The sequence below is a fragment of the Sturnira hondurensis genome, unplaced genomic scaffold, assembly GCF_014824575.4.
Source record: "Sturnira hondurensis isolate 20B ecotype Veracruz unplaced genomic scaffold, ASM1482457v3 Scaffold0020237, whole genome shotgun sequence".
Lineage (NCBI taxonomy): Eukaryota > Metazoa > Chordata > Mammalia > Chiroptera > Phyllostomidae > Sturnira > Sturnira hondurensis.
The window spans coordinates 1,596,296-1,617,731 of NW_028092868.1; the positions used below are offsets into that span (position 1 = coordinate 1,596,296).

The 21,436-nt window shown below is 39.5% G+C and overlaps 1 protein-coding gene across 1 annotated transcript in view; it reads left to right on the forward strand.

Moving 5' to 3' along the window:
* The first annotated feature begins 1,746 nt into the window (after positions 1–1,746).
* DNA2 (DNA replication helicase/nuclease 2) overlaps positions 1,747–21,436 on the forward strand; it is a 49,649-nt gene continuing 29,959 nt past the window's right edge. The window contains exons 1-6 of the mRNA XM_037029323.1: positions 1,747–1,885; positions 3,326–3,508; positions 5,035–5,218; positions 10,617–10,762; positions 15,762–15,893; positions 21,178–21,397. Of these exons, the coding sequence (XP_036885218.1) occupies positions 1,812–1,885; positions 3,326–3,508; positions 5,035–5,218; positions 10,617–10,762; positions 15,762–15,893; positions 21,178–21,397 (939 nt within the window). The 5' untranslated portion in view covers positions 1,747–1,811. The remainder of the gene's footprint in view (positions 1,886–3,325; positions 3,509–5,034; positions 5,219–10,616; positions 10,763–15,761; positions 15,894–21,177; positions 21,398–21,436) is intronic.

Here is a 21,436-nt window from a genome sequence, read left to right on the forward strand (position 1 = left end):
TTTTTTTTTAATTTTTAAAAATATTTATTGATTTATCTTTAGAGGGGAAGGGAAGGAGAGAGGGAGAGAAACATCAATGTATGGTTGCTTCTTGTGCATCCCCTGCTGGGAACTGGCCCCTGCCAGGAACTGGCCTGCAACCCAGGCATGTGCCCTGACTGGGAATCGAACTGCGATCGTCTGGTTCGCAGGCCCGTGCTCAATCCACTGAGGTATACCAGCCAGGGCTTCCAGGACATCTTTAAACATTCCAACATCCAAATTATACGGGTACCAGAAGGGGAAAAGAAACAGCCATGAGTGGAAAACTTATTTGAACAAATAATAAAGGAGAACTTCCCCAGTCTGGCAAAGGAAATAGACTTCCAGGAAATCCAGGAAGCTCAGAGAGTCCCAAAGAAGTTGGACCCAAGAAGGAACACACCAAGGCACATCATAATTACATTAGCCAAGGTTCAGATGAAGGAGAGAATCCTAGAAGCAGCAGGAGATAAGGGGACAGTTACCTACAAAGGAGTTCCCATCAGACTGTCAGTGGATTTCTCAAAAGAGACCTTAGAGGCAAGAAGGAGCTGGAAAGAAGTATTGAAAGTCATGAAAGGCAGGGACCTACATCTAAGATTGCTCTATACAGCAAAGCTTTCATTTAGAATGGAAGAACAGATACAGTGCTTCTCAGATAAGGTCAAATTCAAGGAGTTCGTTATCACCAAGCCCTTATTATATGAAATGTTAAAGGGACTTTTCTAAGAAAAAGAATATAAAAAATATGAACAGTGAAAGGACAGCGAACTCACAGTTATTACCAACCACACCTAAAACAAAAGCAAACCAAGAGGACAGCTAGATCAGGAGCGGAACCATAGAAATGAAGATCACATGAAGGGTTAGCAACAGGGGAATGGGAGGAGGAGAAGTGGGGAGAAGGTACAGAAAATAAGTAGCATAGACGGTAGGTAGAAAATAGATAGGGGGAGGGCAAGAATAGTAGGGGAAATATAGAATGTAAAGAACTTGAGACAAGTGGTCATAAACTAAAGGTGGGAATGATGGGAGAAGGGGTGTGCAGGGTGGAGGGGAATGGGGGGGAATAGAACAACTGTAATGGTATAAACAATAAAATATATTTTTTTTTAAAAAGAAGGGAACCAGGGAATAACTGGAGAGCAATGCCCTTGGTAATAGGAGAGGACTTTAAAGGGAGAGAGTTGTCCACTGATAGAATTGCTTTGTCTACTGTTGAAAAAAGTGGGGAAAGTATATTATAAGACAGGTGATTTTGTAGATTTACTCCTAACATGATGAGAAAGCTCCAGACAGTTTGTTTTCTAGTAAGTTTTCCAAGAAAAAAAAAGTGGAAGAGAGGCTATTTTCCAGAGAAGGAAAAAAAAAAAAAAAGGAGGGAGAGAGACTGTTTTCTAGGGAATGCAAGATTCTGATGGCTAGGGACTCCTGGGTTTAGGCAACTACAAATTGTTCTGCTCAAATAAAGATCATGTGCTGGGAATGGGTTGGCAGGTCTACAAAGAAGGCGGGAGCGTCTAGTTTGGGCCAGAGTATGACAACTCTGCTTTTCAAAACCCAAGGCAGGAGCGCAAAACCGCCTTCAGCTGGCGCGCAGCGCAGACCTTCGCGCTCCTCGAGGAATGAGGCGGCGCAGAAGCAGCGGCTCGCGCAGGTCACTGGGGACCTCGGCGAGTCGGCGCATGCGCGCGGCGCCTCAAGGACCGGCGCTTCTTTCTCTTTTCAGGGTTGTCACCGATTCCCTTGACTTTTTACGTGGTGGCGGTTAGCGAACTCCGCACTCCGGAATGGAGCATTTGGGTGATCTCGAGCTTCTGATGGAGAAGAGTTTCGGACAGGAGGCTGAGCCGCCCGCGGAGCAGTGAGCGGAGCGGGGGGAGGGTCTGGGAGCAAAGCGGGAAATTTGAAAGAAAGGAGCGGGAGAGGTGGCACCCACGGCCTCCTGGGACCCGAGTTCGGACAGTGACCCACCCGGCTCTGGTCCCGGGGTGCCAGGCTCACCTCCAGAGCTGGGGTCTGCCTGCTTCGCAGGGTCCTCTGGGGCCACTCAGACCAGAATCTGGAGACTGTCCCTTGCTCAGCAGCTTATTTCCCCTAATTGCACGTCTTTTCCTAATTTGGAGAGTCCCAAGCCCCCTTAAATGTCTTCGTAAAAGGAAGTTGCAACTGCGAGGTGCTTCTCTCGATGTTTAGTTGGAGAATTTACCCCAGAGAGAACTCTGCATCCTCATCTTGGTTTAAATGGTGGGGAATACTTGACCCACAATCATGGTGTGGAGTTATTTTCAGTAGCAATAACATTGATGCAGATTATTATTGATGGATCCCTTGAGTTTGGGGTTTTGATCAGCAATACCTCTTCGGAGAACCTTAAGGCGTCCCAGCTGACTTTGCGAAATTCGAGGGGTAGGTAAATGTGGAGATTTCAAAATAACAGGACCTAGAGCGGGTGACAAAGGTAATATTAGAATAATGTGAAAGGCATTTGTTGTTATTGGAGAGGGAATGACTTTGGACTGTATTGGAGTCTTACTACAATCAAACAGGAAACATTAGGAATTTAATATTTTCTAGAGAAGAGATTATTTTGCTTAGGATCAGTGGATAAAAGTATTGTGACACCCCAATAAATTCAGTGAAAAGGAAAAAACTGAAAAATGTATTGTGACATTGACTTACCCATTATAGGAGAAAATTTTGAGTTACTCTGGGCAGAAATGAGCAAATGTATTGAATTTGCTTTCTGTACAATGCAGTGGCTGGTTGATTGACAGTGAGATGTCATGGAAGGATTTTCCGTATTAAGTAGTAGACTGAACGAGATTATTTCTGAGTACTCTCCTAATTTAAAGATTCATATAATTCTGTGGCCCTCAGTAGGACTTCCAGCAAACCGGTATGCTATGTTTTTCTATGACAAACATTTCTTTTACTTGCAAAAAGGATAGTGTCCAAAGCATTCCCTTTTATTTGTACTTTGAAAAGGTTTACAACAGTGGTAGGAGTGTGTTGTTTAATGTTTTTCAGTTTCTCCTGAATCCTAAGAATCAAGAAGCTCATATTTGGAAAAAACCCATAAGTGTGTTTTAAATAGCTTTGCTTCTGGGAAGTTCTTATAATAGGAATTTTGCTGTGTCCTTTCTTGCTCTCTTAATTTTTACCTATTTTAGCTAACAGTCATTATGGCAAGCTTTCCAGAAGAGACAAGCCTAAAAACTAGAAGGTTGGTTTGTAGGTAAAGGAGCTTGATGGCTTCTATTTCATGCTTGTGCTACAGTAGTTTTGTATGTGTATGCTTTAGATTTCAGAAGAAGGCAGAAGATTCCTCTTCTAAAACAGTTCTGAGCCGTGGAATGGATAATCGGTACCTGGTGTTAGCAGTCAATATTGTACAGAATGAAGAAGGAAACCATGAAAAGCATTTACTCATCACTGCTTCCCAGTCGCTAGAATGTAAAGAATTGTGCATCCTTAGGAATGATTGGTAATTTTTGTGTGACTTTGAACAATGATCTGACAGATTCTTAAGGGTACCATCTTAACCCCACACATGGGCTTGTGTGGATATCATGTAATCATTAGTAAAGAGAGTAGTTTCAACCTGAATTAACTCCATATTAATTTTGTGTCTGTTACCCCAGCATGTCAAGTCTCTTATTCCAAAACTTGATTTTATTGTCATTTGAAATTACAAAGGGACTTGTTAAATGACTACTTCCTATTACCTGTATTTTCTATTTTAAGATTGTAGCTTAAAACTCATTCTCACTAAGAATAAAATTAATTACAGCATAAGAACATTCCTTGACCTTAGATTTCTGCATTCAAGCAAAGTGTGGTAAGCAAGGGGTGAAGGGGAGATGCAGGAAAGGTCAGGTCTAATTTTGTGTAGACTTTGTGTCCAGGCTGCAACTGGATGGTTTGAACTAGATAAATATGATTTTATTCTTGCTACATTAGCTTTAGCTCCATGTCTCAAGAGTTATAAAAGATGTCGATATACTGTAAGTCTTAAGAATGAGTTAATTATTAAAACAATATCATCCATAATTGGATCTTTAGAGTTTGTTGTTAAAGATTTAATAACAATGCTAAAGCAGTTTTTTGGGGGGGGGATTTAAGGAAAACCATGAGTATTCTTAGGTGTGTTTGAAAGGTGAAAAGAGGTGGAGTGACAAGGATTTGATTCAGAAGACTATCCTGATTCTTAATTTTTAAAAATTATCCAGAAATTTAGAAATACTTACTTTTTCAGACAAAATAATTATTTATTTTTCTAAAAAGAAGTATACTCATTGATTCCAGAGAGAGAGAAAGGAAGGGAGAAAGAAACATCAGTGTAAGAAAAACATAGATTGGTTGCCTCCTACGCATGCCCCAACTGGGGACTGAACCTATAATCCAGGCAAGTACCCTAACTGGGAATTGAACGAGCAATCCTTTGGTCTATGAGGTAGGTGACTGCTCCGTCCAACTGAGTCACACCAGCTGGGGAAAATATTTATTTTTGAAGCCTCCTTAATGACCTTAACTGTATGAACCTACATAGGCTGGGTACCTGAGTTGGTTAGAGCATTGTCCAAATACAACAAGGTTGTAGATTTGATCCCATCAGGCACATACAAGAATCAACCAATGAACGCATAACTAAGTGGAACAGCAAATTACTGTTTCTCTCTTTCTCCTCTCTCTCTTTTTTTGTCTCTCTAAAATCAATTTTTAAAAAAAGAAAAAAAATGTGGGCCCTGACTGGCATGGCCCAGTGGGTTGGGCATCATCATGCAAAGCAAAAGATCACTGGTTTGATTCTCAGTCAGGGCATATGCCTGGGTTGCAGGCCAGATCCCTGGTTGGGGGATCATGTGAAAGGCAACCAATCAATGTTTCTCAGACACGTCTTTTTCTCCCTTTCTTTTTCCCTCCCTTTCTCTGTGAAAATATAGAAAGTATTTTAAAAAAGGAAAAAGTATAGGAACCTAACTGTGTCTTGATACTTTGCTTTATTTTTAGGTGCTCTGTACCAGTAGAGCCAGGGGACATCATTCATTTGGAGGGAGACTGCACATCTGATACTTGGTTAATAGATGAAGATTTTGGATTTTTGATTCTGTATCCAGACATGCTGATTTCTGGCACAAGCATAGCCAGTAGTATTCGATGTATGAGGAGAGCTGTCCTGAGTGAAACTTTCAGGGTGAATAATATTAACAGCTAAAGCTTCTGCAGAATTTTAGAGTTCATAGAGTACTTTTACACTTTTATATTACTTAATCCTTCTGCCAGTCCTGTGAGGTAGATGGTATTAATCAGCTGCATTTTACAGATGAGGAAAATGAGGTGCAGAATTTAAGTGACTTGCCCAAAGTCATGTAGCCAGTAAGTGGCAGTGCTGGGACTGAAGGTTAGTTGCCTGAGTCCTTTGAAACTTGTTCAAAACTAATAAAATCTAATGATAAGAAAATTAATTCAGGAATAAATTTTTACATTTAGTACATCTAGACATTTCCAAACTTTGCTTCATGTTTTTCCCTATAAACTAGAAATAAATGTGACATTTATTTCTGTAATACCTTTAAAAGGTATTATTTCCATAATACCTTTAAAATGTGACATATTACTTCCATAATACCTTTAAAATGTGGCATATTATTTCCATAATATCTTTAAAAAGGTATTATGGAAAATTTGAAGTATACACAGGTGATTATAATAAACCCCCATGTACCCATTCTGCTTTCCCAAACATTTTGCAAGTAAATGAAAACTGATGATTTTAAAAATATGTAAATACAATATTTTTATCATAACACAATAAAACAGTAATTTCTTAATGCTCCATTTATCTCTAATATGTTTTATCAAAAATATTTTTTATTCAATTGGTTTGTTAGAATCAGCATCCAAACAAGGTCTTTGTATTATGTTTATTGATAGGCTTGTAAAGTATCTTTTGATCTGTATTAGTCTGCCTTCCACTTACCCCCTTTGTTTCAATGCCAGTTATTTATTTACTTGTTTGTTTATTTATTTATTTTTAACTATTTTATTTTATTTTATTTATTTTTAGAAAGAGGGGAAGGGGAGGAGAAAGAGAGGGAGAGAAACATCAATGTGTGGTTGCCTGTTGTGTGCCCCCAGCTGGGGATCTAGCTTGCAACCCAGGCATGTGCTCTGACTGGGAATCAAACCAGTGATCCCCTGGTTCTCAGGCTGGCACTCTGTCCATTGAGCCATATCAACCAGGGCTCAATTCCAATTATTTGTTGAAGAACCTGGGCTTTTATTTGTTGAAAGTTTCATTCACCCAGAGTATTGTTTTCATTATATAATTAATCTCTATGTATATAGAAAACCAAAGTTATAGCTGAATAAGAAGAAAAAAAGAAAAATACCTTTATAGATTTTCTAAGTATTAGTTGTTACTTATTTGTAGTTTATCTTATCCACTTTTTTTCCTTCACTTGTGGGAGAATATCAAATTCTCTTAATCATGTTATAAAGTGGACCTAAATATTAATCTATTAAAACCTTTTTTAAGGTATTTTTACATTTTATTTTAGAAAAGATTTTATTTATTTATTTATTTTTAGGAGGGAAGGAGAGAGGGAGAGAAACATCAATGTGTGGTTGCCTTTTGTGCATCCCCTGCTGGGAACTGGCCTGCAACCCAGGCATGTGCCCTGACTGGGAATCGAACTGAGATCCTCTGGTTCGCAGGCCTGTGCTCAATCCACTGAGCTACACCAGCCAGGGCAAAACTTTTTTATTTTGAAATAATTTCAGACTCACATAGAATTTGCAAAAATAGTAGAGAGTTCCTCTGTAAAGTTTTAAACATTCCTGATGGTGGTTTAGTGGACTTGAGTGTTTAGATAGCTTCAAGGTAGAGGCCTAGGTTAATAAGAGTTAATTGAATAACTGATTCTTTTTTAGTGGAGAGAACTTTCTTGCTAAAGAAATCTAAGTTTAAATTTTGTTTCTTTTTTGTAAGCTTTTTAAAATTTTGTAATATTTACTGATTTTGCTGTCACAGTTGTCCCAGTTTTTCTCCCTTTACCTCCTTCCACCTAGCATCCCCCACTTTCTCTGGCAATCCCTTCTTTAGTTCATGTTCATGGGTCATGCTCATGAGTCATGTTCATGGGTCAAGTTCTTTGGCCTCTCCATTTCCTATACTGTTCTTAACATCTCCCTGACTATTCTTTTACTACCAATTTGTATTTCTTAATCCCTGCACTTTCCTGCCCCCTGTTCTTCCCTTTTCCATTCCCAGCTAGTAACCATCCAATTGGTCACCATATCTTTGATTGTGTTTCTGTTCTGCTTGTTTGCTTAGCTTATTTTTTAGATTCAGTTGTTGATAGTTGTGAATTTATTGCCATTTTAATGTTCATAGTTTTGATCTTTTTAAAAAATGAGTCCCTTTAAAATTTTACATAATAATGACTTGGTGATGATGAACTTTAACTTTACCTTGTCTGGGAAGCATTTTATTTGCCCTTCCATTCTAAATGATAGCTTTGCTAGATATAGGACCCTAGGTTATGTGTCCTTGAAACTTTGAGTACTTCTTGCCTGCAAAATTTCTTTTGAGAAATAAGCTGACGCTATTATGGGAACTCCTTTGTGGGGAACTCTGCTTCTCTCTTGCTGCTTTTAAGGTTTTTTCTTTATCTTTAATCTTTGGCCTTTTAAGTGTGATGTGTGTCTTGCTGTGGTCGTCTTTGTGTCCATCTTGTTGGGACTCTGTGTTTTGTGGACTTGTATGTCTATTTCTTTCACCAAATTAGGAAAGGTTACTTTCATTGTTTTTTTCAAACAAATTTTGAATTTCTTCCTCTCTCCTTCTGTCATCCCTATGATGTGAATGTTGTTGGTACATTTGAAATTGTCCTAGAGGGTCCATATTCTATTGAATTTGGGGGGGGTATTCTTTTTTTTAATGCTGTTCTGATTGGCATTTTTTTTCCTTATGTTTCAAATCATTGATTTGACAGTTGGCTTCATCCACTCAACTGTTAAGTCCCTGTAAGTTTGTATTTTATCCAGTTAGTGTAGCCTTCATTTCTTTTTTACAATTTCATTGATTATGCTATTACAGTTGTCCCAATTTTTTCTCCCCTTTATATCCCTCCGCCCTGTACCCCTCTACCCTCTAGTATTCTGCTCCCCCCTTAGTTCGTGTCCATGGGTCATACATGTAAGTTCTTCAGCTTCTCTATTTCCTATACTATTCTTAGCCGCCCTCTGTCTATTTTGTACCCACCAGTTATGCTTCTTATTCCCTGTACCTTTTCCCCTCATTCTCTCTGTCCTTCCCACTGCTAACCCTCCATGTGATCTCCAGTTCTGTGATTCTGTTCCTGTTCTAGTTGTTTGCCTAGTTTTTCTGTTTGTTTTTTAGGTTCAGTTGTTGGTAGTTGTGAGTTTGTTCTCGTTTTACTGTTCATATTTTTGATCAACTTCTTTTTCTTAAATAAGTCTCTTTAACATTTCATATAATAAGGGCTGGGTGATGATGAACTCCTTGAACTTGACCTTATCTGGGAAGCACTTGATCTGCCCTTCTATTCTAAATGATAGCTGTGCTGGATAGAGTAATCTTAATGTAGATCCTTGCCTTTCATGACTTCAAATACTTCTTTCTAGTCCCTTCTTGGTTGCAAGGCTTCTTTCGAGAAATCAGCTGATAGCCTTATGGGAACAAACTCCTTTGTGTGTAACTCTCCTTTTCTCTTGCTGTTTTTAAGATTCTCTCCTTATCTGTAGTCTTGGGTAACTTATGATGTGCCTTGGTGTGTTTCTTGTTGGATCCAATTTCTTTGGGACACTCTGGGCTTCCTGGAAGTCTATTTCCTTCACCATATTGAGGAAGATTTCCTTCATTATTTTCTCAAATAAGTTTTTAATTTCTTGCTCTTCCTCTTCTTCTGGCACCCGTATAATTCAAATGTCGGAACATTTAAAGTTGTCCCAGAGATTCCTCAGCCTCTGCTCATTTTTTTGCATTCTTGTTTTCTTCATTCTGTTCCAATTGGGTGTTTATTTCTTCCTTTCATTCCAAATCGTTGATTTGATTCCTGGTTTCCTGTATTTTCCTTTATTTCACATTGTATAGGCTTCATTTCTTCCTTTATTTTGCAACCAAACTCAATTCTTTCTGTAAGCATCCTGATTACCAGTATTTTGAACCCTGAATCTGACAGGTTGTCTGTCTCCTTGTTGCTTAGTTCTTTTTCTGGAGTTTTGATCTGTTCTTTCATTTGGGGTATATTTCTTTGTCTTGGTGCACCTGTTACATTGTAAGGAGCAAAGCCTTAGGTATTCACCCGGGCAGGGCAACCCTCTACTGTGTTGTGGCACTGTCTGTGGGGCAGGGTCCAGGAAGGGAACAATGCCACTAGCTCATTTGCTGGGCTCTCGCCCCACTTTCCATCACTTCTCTGGCTTCTCACAAGGGGGTTGTGCCCTTTCAGGTGCTGATTCCCAGGTGGGTGCATTTTGTATGTTTAGGATCTCATAGGCCTCTCCAACAGACTATCCTGTGAGGCTGGGAGTCTCTCCTACCTTTGCAACACCCACAGGATTTTACAGCCAGAGGTTTGGGTCTTTAGTTCCTTGGTCAGCCAGCCCCTGCCTTGCCTGTGTGGTCTGCCACGTTGCTGTGCTTCTTGCCTGTCCTGTCTGCCCCGCTTGTCTGTGCCCCTCCCACTAGCCTGGATGAATGTTTCTTGTACTCCTTGGTTGTCAGACTTCCCTACAGTTTGATTTTCTGGCAGTTCTGGTGTTTTTTATTTTATTTTAATTGTTTGTTATCCTTTTGGTTGTGCGAGGAAGCAAAGTGTTTCTGCCTGCGCCCTATCTTAGCCAGAACTCTTGTAACCTTTGTTTCTGATTAAGTCATTTTATGCTGTTGAAGTGCCCACTAAGTTCCTTGAACATTCTTTTAAGCAGTGTTTTGAACTCTGCATCTGATAGATTGCTTATCTTTATTTTGTTTAGTTCTTTTTCTGGGGTTTTGTTCTGTTCTCTCATTTGGGACATATTTCTTTGTGTCATCCTTTTGACAGCCTCCTTGTGTTTGTTTCTATGTATTAAGTGGAATTGCTTTTACTCCCTGTAGCATGGCCTAATGTATAAAAGCCACAGTTAACTGCTTGGGTGGTCCCCTTAAATTGGGTGGGGTGGAGCCTTGGGTAATCACCTAAATTTTATGTTTCAATAATATCTTATTTGCATGCGTTTGTGAGCTATGCTTTTATTGACTTTTCCCCTTGGGTAAATTATAAAGTGAAATTAGGAATGAATTTATTAAATATTTGGGAATATGTTGAACTTTTTCATATTGGTTAATTTTTAAAAATTAGAACAATAAGATTTAAAATAAAATGTCATACTTATAAAATAATTCAGGTCATTCTGAATTGAAGACAGTGAAAGTCACTTATAATTCTACCCACCAGGAAAAAAAATTGGTTGATGTTTTGGTGTTTGTTTTACCTGTGTACTTTGGCTATAGTAGTTTAATAGGTTAGGTAATAAGTATACATTTATGTCTGTTACTGCATTGTAAAATATATGTTTTTGGATAGAGCCCGGATCCAGCCACACGCCAGATGCTGATTGGTACAGTTCTCCATGAAGTATTTCAGAAAGCAATAAGTGATAGCTTTGCCCCAGAAAAGCTACAAGAACTTGCTTTTCAAGCTGTTCAAGAGATAAAGCACCTGAAGGAAATGTAAGTAGTTATGAGAGAACTACAGGTATAATTTTATTTTACAAGTTGTAGAATTCACAAGGTATTTGGCCACTGGACTATTCATTATAAATTAGTGTAATATTAGAATGCAGATTCTAGAGTTTCAGTACCCTATTGTATTTCTGTGAAGAGCTTCTAAAATTGCACAATAGGAGCTCTTTGGCTAAAAGTATCTAAACTTCCTGCACTCGTGTGCAGCAGACTCTCAGAGAATGTGAGACCCTTTGGCCTTGCCTTTAGAACATGTGACCTGTTGAAAATTGTTTGGGTTTGGGAGTCAGATCACATTCGAAATTCTCGCTTTACCAGTTTAATGACCAAAGAAGTTATTTAAAGATTCTGAAAAAGGTAATAATACCTTTTCTGCATTTTATGACGATGGAAATAATGTATATATGCCCACAGATGCTTAATCATTGGTGTTTTCTGAGTGACTGCCTGCTTGCAGAGCGTTTGGCGTGTTCTGCTGTCTGTTTCATCCTTGACTCCTGTTGCGGTCCAGCTTCTCTCAGAGAAATGTTTGTATTAGTGGCAATTTTGATTTTGACATCTGTCTACTTTCCCAGATGTAATTCCATATTTCACTGTTTAATATGGGAAAAAATGTGTTTCAAAATTTCACACGATTGATTTGCTAATGACATATAGTCTAGTGTCCTGAAAACATTTTAAATTCCTCCCATATGTCAGGCACTAAGTGCTTGTAGACACATTTTACATAGTCCGATATGAGCTTGTTATAAGTGAAGAAACTAAAGCACAGAGAAGTTGTCACTTGTTCATGACCATATAGCATGCACAGCATTCAGAACATAAGTAGATAAAATTTTGCTTTACAGGTTCTGCTTATCACCATATTTACCACTTTCTAATTTTTTTCTTGACAAAATTTTAATTTTTTACTTACACCCTAGTCAGCAAATGATAATACCTTATCTGTTTTGTGTTTATTGATTATTGCCCTGAAACCAATCACATCAAAATTGAGTGGGCTGGCCCTGACTGGTGTGTCTCCGTTGGATGGGCATTATTCCACAAAGCAAAGAGGCTGCCGGTTTAGTTCCCGGTCAGGGCACGTACCTAGGTTGTAAGTTCCCCAGTCAGGGTGCATAGAAGAGGCAACTGATCGATGTTTCTCTTTCAACATCGATATTTCTCTTCCTCCCTCCTCCTCTGTCTCTAAAAATAAGTAAATAAATAAATAAATAAATAAGCCCCTCAGCGGCTTAAATGACAAGCATCTAATCTGTTATCTCATAGTTTCTGTAGGTCAGGAATTTGGAGGTGGTTTAGCTGGCTGGTTCCAGCTCAGGGTCTCCCCTGCGGGGCTGCAGTCATCTGAAGGTTGACCAGCACAGGAGGATCTGCTTCCACATGTCTCTGTTGCTGAGGCCTCCATACCTCGTTGGCTGCTGGCGGGAGGTCTCAGTTGCTCCGTGCGTGGCCTCTTCCTAAAGCTGCATGATGTGGCCTCATGCCATAGCAGTGGCTTCTTGGATGAAGTGTCCAAGAAAGAGAGCAAGCAGGAAACATAGTGCCTTTTATATCCTAGTCTTTGAATTCCTGCACTGCTGCTTCTGCTTTTAATTTATTAGGTGGTCACTGAGTCCAGCAGCTCTCTCTTAAGGGTAGGGGAATTGTGTGCTATCTTTTGAAGGGAGTGTCAATGAATTTGTGGACATGTTTTAAAACACCTCAGGTGTTTAGGTATCAGGCAGTCTGATTGATCTATAATCCAACTTGAATACCAGAATGAGAGAAAACAAAGTTTCTGAGCATCCTTGCTTAGAATTCATGTTGTTTATGTCTTAAAAATACCCTCGTGCACTTTATGGAGTGGAATGTCTCTCTGATACCCTCTTAGCAGTAAGCATGTGTTAGTTTTCACTAATATCTGACAGTCTTACCTGGTTTCCAAGATGTGGGAGAGAGGTACCTTCGTATTCATATAACATGAACTGATAGCTTCGTTACATAGGAAAGAGGGAACTTTTTGAAAATATAGGAACTATGAAGGTCAGAAATTTGAGGGAATGCATTGTAGCAGATCCTTGGGCTACTGAATTATATTATAGTTTTTTTAAATCACAATATCCTGAGTCATTAAGGGAAAGGTTGTGTTTCATTTCATACTTATGAAAATATTAATTCTCCTATGAATGTTGTTCATCTCCAGTAGTGCTAATCCTGTTCGAAAGAATACTTTTTAAATTCCCAGATCCCAAAATAGCAGGCCCAAAGTTCTTTTCTATCCTCTCTCTAGGCCCGTCTCCCTTATTGCAGTTCATGGAACATATTTTATCTGTTCATGTTGTACACTGTCGTTATATCTGTAAGAGTCGAGGCTTGCAGGTCCCACCTTAAGTATCTTACTAATCTCAGGAGAGACCAGGCTGTTACATGTCATTTTTCTGTGACTTCACCTATTAAAAAGGGAGAATTTAAATGCAGGAGACATTAAATAACCAGTATAGACTGTGGAAACTTTAAAAAGAGTCCTGTTCTGTAGAAAGTAAGACACTGGGAGGATCTTCCTCGGGAGTTCCCGACAACGAGGAACGCTCTTGCCATGGTTGGAGCAAGTTATTTAGGAAAAAGATTATTCAGTTCTTCAGGATTTAAAAAAAATGAAAATGCTCTTTCTAAATGGTATAAATTTATGTGTACCATATGTTACTGTAATAGTAGAAGAGGGTAAACAGTAAAAAGTTCTTTCTACCTTTTTTCCTTGTCACACAGTTCCTCTCCCTAGTGGAAACAACTGTTGTTTTCGTATGTCCTTCCTGAGATTTCAAACATTTATATGTGATAGTGTGTTGTGTGTGTGTGTATTTACATTTATATTTTGTTATGGAGATGGTAGCATACCATACACATTATTGTGCACTTAAAAATTAAATCTTGGTGCTCATTCCATCTCAGGACTTACTGAGCTATCTCATTTTTAATTAATAGTGGTATAATGTATCATTGTATGGCTAGATCACTCTTAAAGTATCCTCGTGGCATTTCAATTTTTGCTTTTATTAGCAATGCTATGATAAATACCATTGTACATCCTTCAGTTCATACCTATGCTGGCATGTATGTGAGTTCAGTACATAGAAGTGGAATGGTTGGGCTAGAAGATATATGCACTTAAACATTTAAAAGTATTTTAACTTGGAAATAATTTTCAATTTAACAAACAGTTGCACGAGTAGTGCATGGAACATTCAGCTATTCTTCGCTCATACCTATTTTGTGTGCATGTGTGTTTTCAATATTTTATTTATTTATTTTTAGACAGAGGTAAAGGAAGGGAGAAAGAGAGGGAGAGAAACATCAATGTGTGATTGCCTCTCACATGGCCTCCCCTGGGGCCTGGCCTGCAACTCAGGCATGTGCCCTGACTGGGAATCGAACTGGTGACCCTTTAGTTTGCAGTCCTATGCTCAATCCACTGAGTCACACTGGCCAGGGCTGTGTGTGTGTGTTTTTAAAAGATTTTGTTTATTGCCCTGTCCAGTGTGGCTCAGTTGGTTGGGCATTATCTTCCAAACTGAAATGTCATGGGTTCTAATTCAGGTTGGAGCATGTGCCTGGGTTTCTCTCTTGCATCAGTGATTCTCTCCCTCTCATTCTCTCCCTCTTCCCCTACCTTTCCTGGCAACCTTTCATTTCACAGGCTGGTGCTCAATCCACTGAGTTACACTAGCTAGGGCCAGACTTTTCTCCTAAGATTAAGTAGTATTAATCATGGAATATACAGTGGTCTGTAAACCGTGAAGACACCATCCTCAGAGCAGGCCAAACAGTGCCCTGGACATCCTGGGTTGTCCTGTGGGATCAGGAGCACCCACGGCAATGGGCAAAGCTGGCCTTGTTCACCCTTCCTTCAGGCCTCTTCTCTCCACAGTACTGGTGGCTGGGACAGGAATGTGGTGACAGCAGGGTGTGGGGCCTTAGTGCCCGCTGCTGGCCACGGACTTTGCTCATGACATGTTCTTGCTGATGCTGAGCAAAGTGGGCTCAGGCTCATGTCCCTGAGGTAGAAAACTATGGTGTATACTTCAATGTGTATTTCCTAAGAATAAGGATTTTTCTTTATGTAACCACAGTGCAGTTACCAAGTTTAGGAAATTTGATATTGATGGAATACTTTTGTCTGATCTGTCCACATTCTAGTTTTGCCTGATAATATCCTTTATAGCATCTTGCGCCCTCCAGGACAGGTTCTAGGCTGTGTACATTTAAAATTTTGATGTGTATTGCCCTGGCTGGTGTGGCTTAGTGGATTGAGTGCTGGGCTGTGAACCAAAGAGTCACTGGTTTGATTCCCATTCAGGGCACATGCCTGGGTTGCAGGTCATGTCCTCAGTTGGGGGTGCACTGGAGGCAACCACACAGTAATGATTCTCTCCTTCTCTTTCTCTGTCCTTTCCACTCTCTATAGATATAAATAAATAAGCAACGTCTTTAAAAATAAATGAAATTTTGATACATATTGACAAATTTGTCTCTATAAGCATTGTCCCCATTTATATTTTTCTTGGCAATACCTGAATTCTCTTTCCCCACAATCTCACCTACATCTTCTGTTATCGACTGGAAGTTGCCAGATTTCAAACAGTCTTTTGCAAGGATAACCTTTGCTGCTGTTAGGCTGAGTGTGTGCTTGTTCAGGACACTTTAATGTCAGCAGTTGCCCCCTGGCTTGAGGAATTTCGGCTTCTCTATCCACTGGGGGTTGCCCTTGTGCTCAGGAGAAACAGTCTTGGCAGAGCTGCGTTGCTGTCTTCCCTGCTGAACCAGCCCTTTCAGAGGACCAGTAGGGCTTTGCTCTCTCTTTTTAAGGCTGAATAGTAATCCATTGTTCACATAGACCACATTTTGTTGATTAGTTGGTCATAGGTACTTGGGTTGCTTATATAGGTGTTTTTGTCCTTATTTACTTTTTTCATTTTTAAACTTTTACATCTAATCTCTTACTTTACAGGTATCGCTTAAATTTGAATCAAGATGAAGTAAAGCAAGAAGTAGAAGAGTATCTTCCTTCGTTTTCTAAGTGGGCTGGAGATTTCATGCAGAACTGTAATCCCACCGACGTCCCGCAGATGCAGCTCTCTTTGTGAGAACCCCATTTTGTTTATACGGCGTTCGTGTGTGTAGAACGGGATTCTGTTCCGTAGTTTGAATTAAAGTCTTTTAAAGGTTGAGTTATTACATTTAGCCTTTTTGTATGCTTATTTTATTTTTAAAATATCTTATTTATTTTTTAGAGAGAGGGGAAGGGAGAGAGAAAGAGGGAGAGAAACACTGATTGGTTGTCTGTCACACACCTCCAACCAGGGACCTACCTGGCCCACAACCCAGGCATGGGCCCCTCCCAGGAACTGCACCAGCAACACTTCAGTTCACAAGTCAGTGACATCCAGCCTACTGAACCACAGCAGGCAGGGCTGTTTGCTTATTTTATAAATTATAGTTCTGATATAAATCTAACCATTTTTATAATGAAAATTTTGTTTTCATTATTTTATTGAAAAATAGCCGCATACAAAAGTCTACTTTTTATATGTGGTTATTTTTCAATAAAATAATCAATTAGTAAATTTGGGATTCCTAATTTTATGTATATTTCTCTGTGTTACTATCACATATGGGCTATGTCTCATTGATTGTCATAGATTTGTGCTCTATAGTTAAATGCTATGTTTAGCCATATAATACTTTTTGGCATTTGATTTGTTTTTTACTTTTTTCCCCTTAAAGTAGCATTGATATAAATTTCTAGGTTTATAGGTAATACTATTTTTTCTTTTTAATTACTCAGGCATTCAGTAAATATTTATTGAGTGTCTGATATGTACTAAGTAATGTTCCAGGCGCCAGAATTACAGTAGCAGAAAAAAAGGGCACTGGCTTCGTGGAGCTTACTGCTGAATGAGGAAACCACGGTGCGCCAGACTGTGGTAAAGACAGTGCAGAACAGTGGGGACGGGAAGGAGGAAAAGAGCCACTGGGGCCTTTCGTTTCCATATTACGCTCATGGAAGTTGTCTGTGATGAGACACTGAGCCAAAGCCTGAAAGAAATAAAGGAGCTGTGCAGCTGTCTCCAAGAAGAGCATCTCTGGCAATGCCCTGTGGCTGACTTACCTTCAGCCAGTGTGACTGGAACAGAGAGAGGCCGGAGAGAGCAGAAGTAGCTTTCCAGGGTCCTCCATTCTTGTCAGGACTTTGGCTCTGATTAGATGGGAAGCCACTGGGGCATTTGCACAGGGCTTTTCTCTTTGTTTGTTTTTTAAGATTTTATTTTTTAGAGAGGGAGAAAGTGAGGGAGAGAAACATCGATGTGCAAGAGAAACATTGATCAGTTGCCTCTCACACACTCCCGCCCAGGGACCTGGACTGCAACCCAGGCATGTGCCGTCACTAGGAGTCGAACCAGGGACCTCTTGGTTTGCAGGCCATCGCACAAACCACTGAACAGGCCTGCACAAAGGGTTTTGATCTGATAACTTTTTTTAAACAGGTGACATTTTATTTTTCTTTAAATAGTCACAACTTTTACTTACATCAATATTTTTCTATCAATAGTCTCAGTATTTTATGACATTTTGTGATTTAAATAACTTATTTTAAGATTTGTGAATCAGAAATCTTGGGAACAGTCAGCTTTTTGGACCAATTTGTTTGCTACTATTCTTTGTGCTTTGAAGGACATACTGAGCCTGAATGTGAATTCCAGTTTTGCCATAATTTAGCCATGTAACTTTAGGCAAGTTCCTTAACTTCTCTGTGCTAATTACTGCATTGATCTGATTTACTTTTAAAAGAATCAGTCTGGCTGCCTGTCTGAGGCTATTTTGTAGGATAAAGGCAGAAGTAGACCAATTTGGACATCCTTGCAAGAATCCAAGCAAGAGATGGTGGTGGTTTAGATCAGAGTGAGAATTGCAGAAGAGATGAGAATTGGTTGGATTTTGGTCATATTTTGAACATTAGAGTTGATACATTTTTGGATTAGATGTGGATGTGAGGGAAAGAAAAGTAGGTAGTGATTCTTGGGTGAAATGTGATTAGCATGGGGTCAAGAAAGAATGGTAGCCCTGGCTGGTGTGGCTCAGTAGATTGAATTCTGGCCTGCAAACCAAAGAGGTCAGTTTGCTTCCCAGTCAGGGCACATGCCTGGGTTGTGGGCCAGGTCCCAAGTAGGGGGTGTTTGAGAGGCAGCCACACATTGATATTTTTTCCCCTCTATTTCTCCCCCCCTTTCCCTCTCTAAAAACAAATTTTAAAAAAAGAATGGTAGAAGAGGATTTGGAGACAAAGTGTGTAGACAACTGTACTGAACAGTTTGTCTCTGAAAGGATATGTGGAAATGGAATGGTTGCCAAAGGCTTATGTCTGGGGGACACAAGAGAAGTAGAGAAACATCAGTATGTGAGAGAAACATCAGTGCCTCTCGGCCCGCAGCCCAGGCATGTGCCCTGACTGGAAATGGAACTGGCGATTCTTTGGTTCATAGGCTGGTGCTCAGTCCACTGATCCACACTAGCCAGGGCTCCTTCTTTTCTTATTTCTTTGGAGTTATTTAAATTGGCTTGAGATTCTAAATTGTGGTAGATATTCATTTTCGTGGTTGTTTTAGATAATAGGTTTTGGTTCACTGTCAATTGTTTTGGCATTGTATATGCATTTTGGGGGCTTAATATTTACTTAATTGTTTTTGCAGTGAAAACTCATTTTTCTCAAAGATTCATATATTCATCGGACATGTATTACATGCTACATCTGTGCCCAGGACTGCTCTAGGTATTGGCGTTACATGGATACTAAAGCTCTCCAAGAACTCAGTGTATTAGTGGTAGTTGAAAACCGAGAGTGAAAACCGAGAGGTCCAAAACCCTGGGAGATAACGCAGGGAGAGAATAGAATCCATCAAAAGAGGCTTAGGATGGACTAGCAAGGGATTGTAGTGTGGAAGAAGTGTATCATAGAAGCCAGAGGAAGTGTGGGATTCAGAAAAATCTTTGACTTGAAAGGGAATTTTGAGACTAAGTTCTAGATTTCAAATAGGGAAATTGAAGTCTAAGGAGTGGTGTGACTTTTCCAGGTTTTATATAAAAACCACTGGTAGAGCCCTGGCTGGTGTGGTTCAGTGGATTGAGTGCCAAATAAAATCTTTAAAAAAAAAGAAAAACGCTGGTGAAGATGAGTCTAGCCTATGGAATCTCTTCATTCCCAGCTCAGTGTTCTTTCTTGTTTCTGTATCTGGGTGTAAGACTTTTCTTTGTTTCAGTTATTTGTGATGCTTAGGTGTGTTTTTGGAGGGCATACTCCTTTGGACATTTTCCCAGCTGTGGGGGAGTTTTGCCCGCAGAGCCCCTGGTCTGCTGAGGATGAGAATAAGTCTACCAACACATGATCTGCTTGGGGAGGAAAGGTGACGGATCTCTCAGAGGAGAAGGTCCAAAAGCCTTTTCCTCAATGGGCTTTTTTGGGGGTTAGTTTTGCACAGAATACAGGTAAAGCTCATTAATCATTATCAGGCAGTAAGGATCAAACAATAGATAACACACAAAGAACTCTGGGCCTATTTTGAGTCAGATAGCTAAAGGGCCATAAAAATTTGGGGAACAAACTCACTTCCTGCTTGGACCCTTATCGTTTAATTGAGAGCATTCTAAACAAAGCAGGTTTCACAGTATTTTACTTTATATTCTTTACTTTATATTCTTTCTTAGGCCTGATTGCCCTAGGGAACCCACCCTTTCCAGCACAAGGCTGCACCCACCACCATTGTTTCAGGATTAAGGCATTGTTTCAGGCTTAAGTCAGGTAGGGGAAATAAGGCAGCCAAGAGATTAGGATCCTTCTCACAGACAGAATGAGGACTCAGGCTGTGTCAAAGCCAAGGGGTGAGGGTCCATCACCCTCTTTTCCTATAGCCCCCTAACTCCTCACTTGGGAGCTCCTTGTGATGTGCCTGTCTCAGGTCGTGTTCCCCCTTTGGGAATCTTACCCATCATTGGCTAACCAATCAAGCATTGGGGGCCAGGCAGGGTGAAGTAAAAAAGGCAGAGGCAGCACCCCCGCCAGGGAGATAAGCTTTGTCCCCTTAGTGGTTTATGGTCCCAAGATGACTCACTCAGCCTTAGCCATGGTGGGGTTACAGCTCCTGAAACCAGGCAGTGCAGTTCCCAACACCCAGCAGTTTATAGCTGTTTTTTTTTTTTTTAAATTAACTTTAGTCCTGGCTGGGTAGCTCAGGTGGTTAGACCATTGTTCCAATATGGCAAGGTTGTAGGTTTGATACCCAGTCAGGGCATATACAAGAATCAACCAATGCATAAATAAATATAACAAGAAATTGATGTTTTTGTCTGTTTCTCTTTCTCTCTCTCCAAAATCAATTTAAAAAATAACTTTTAGACTGCAGAGTACTGAATGAGAACTTTAAAAGCCATTTAGGGAGACAGTATTTCTCACAAATGAGTAGTAAATGTATATTTTCTTCATTTTCATGACACTATATTTATTCTCTGTTAGGTAGTTCTCAAAAGAGTTTTGCAGAATTTTGTTGATTAAAATCAAAGTACTTAAATTGAAATACTGTCATTTGTTCCACAGATCTAGGTCTAAAATCACATTACTTTTAGAAAAAGTAATGTTAAAAGTTTTATTACCTCTGTTCTATTAAGTATACATGTGACACTTTATAAATAGTAAAATTTTTTTACATAAGCATATTTGAATACGTACCAAGATCAGGTAACATTTGGTAAGAGAAAATGTTAATATTTAAGAAATTTTGGGTAAGTTGCGGCTTCTCTGAATTCCTCTGTTGTCTTTTTGAAAGACTGCAGAAATATAAGCCTAGAGATTTTGAAGTTTCCTGAATAGTTTTTAAAAAATTAGTGAAGATAGCATTCTCTTTTCTTAGAAAACATTCTTATTTATTAAAAAATAACTCTAATTTAAACAACATGAAACCATGTCAACTAGATCATGTAACAGCCAGAATTCTTACACCTTTTAAAGCTTGATTTTTTCTTTTAAGATTTTATTTATTTATCTTTAGAGGGGAAGGGAAGTAGAGAAGGAGAAAAACATCAATGTATGGTTGCCTCTCATGCATCCCCTGCTGGGAACTGGCCTGCAACCCAGGCATGTGCCCTGACTGGGAATCGAACTGTGATTGTGTGTTTCACAGGCCCGCGATCAATCCACTGAGCTACACCAACCAGGGCAGCTTGATTTTTATGATGCTGCACACTCGGAGAATCACTGCTGTGATGGTGTATAGACTCTTTTCCATCCCCACATTCTCTGTGTGCAATGGAAAGTCAATAGTAGTGGATGAGAAGTTAGCTAAGTGTTCTAATTGTTTCTTTGTTTTGTTTTTTAGGCCAAGTGATGGTAGTAACAATAATGCCACATGTAATATTGAAGTCATAAAATCACTGGATATTGAAGAATGCATTTGGTCCCCTAGGTTTGGGTTAAAGGGCAAAATAGATGTTACAGTTGGTGTGAAAATACATCGAGGTTGTAAAGTGAAAGATTTAATAATGCCATTGGAACTCAAAACTGGCAAAGAATCAAATTCTATTGAACACCGTAGTCAGGTATGTAAATCTTAATAAAATTGAAAGTTTAATAGATTT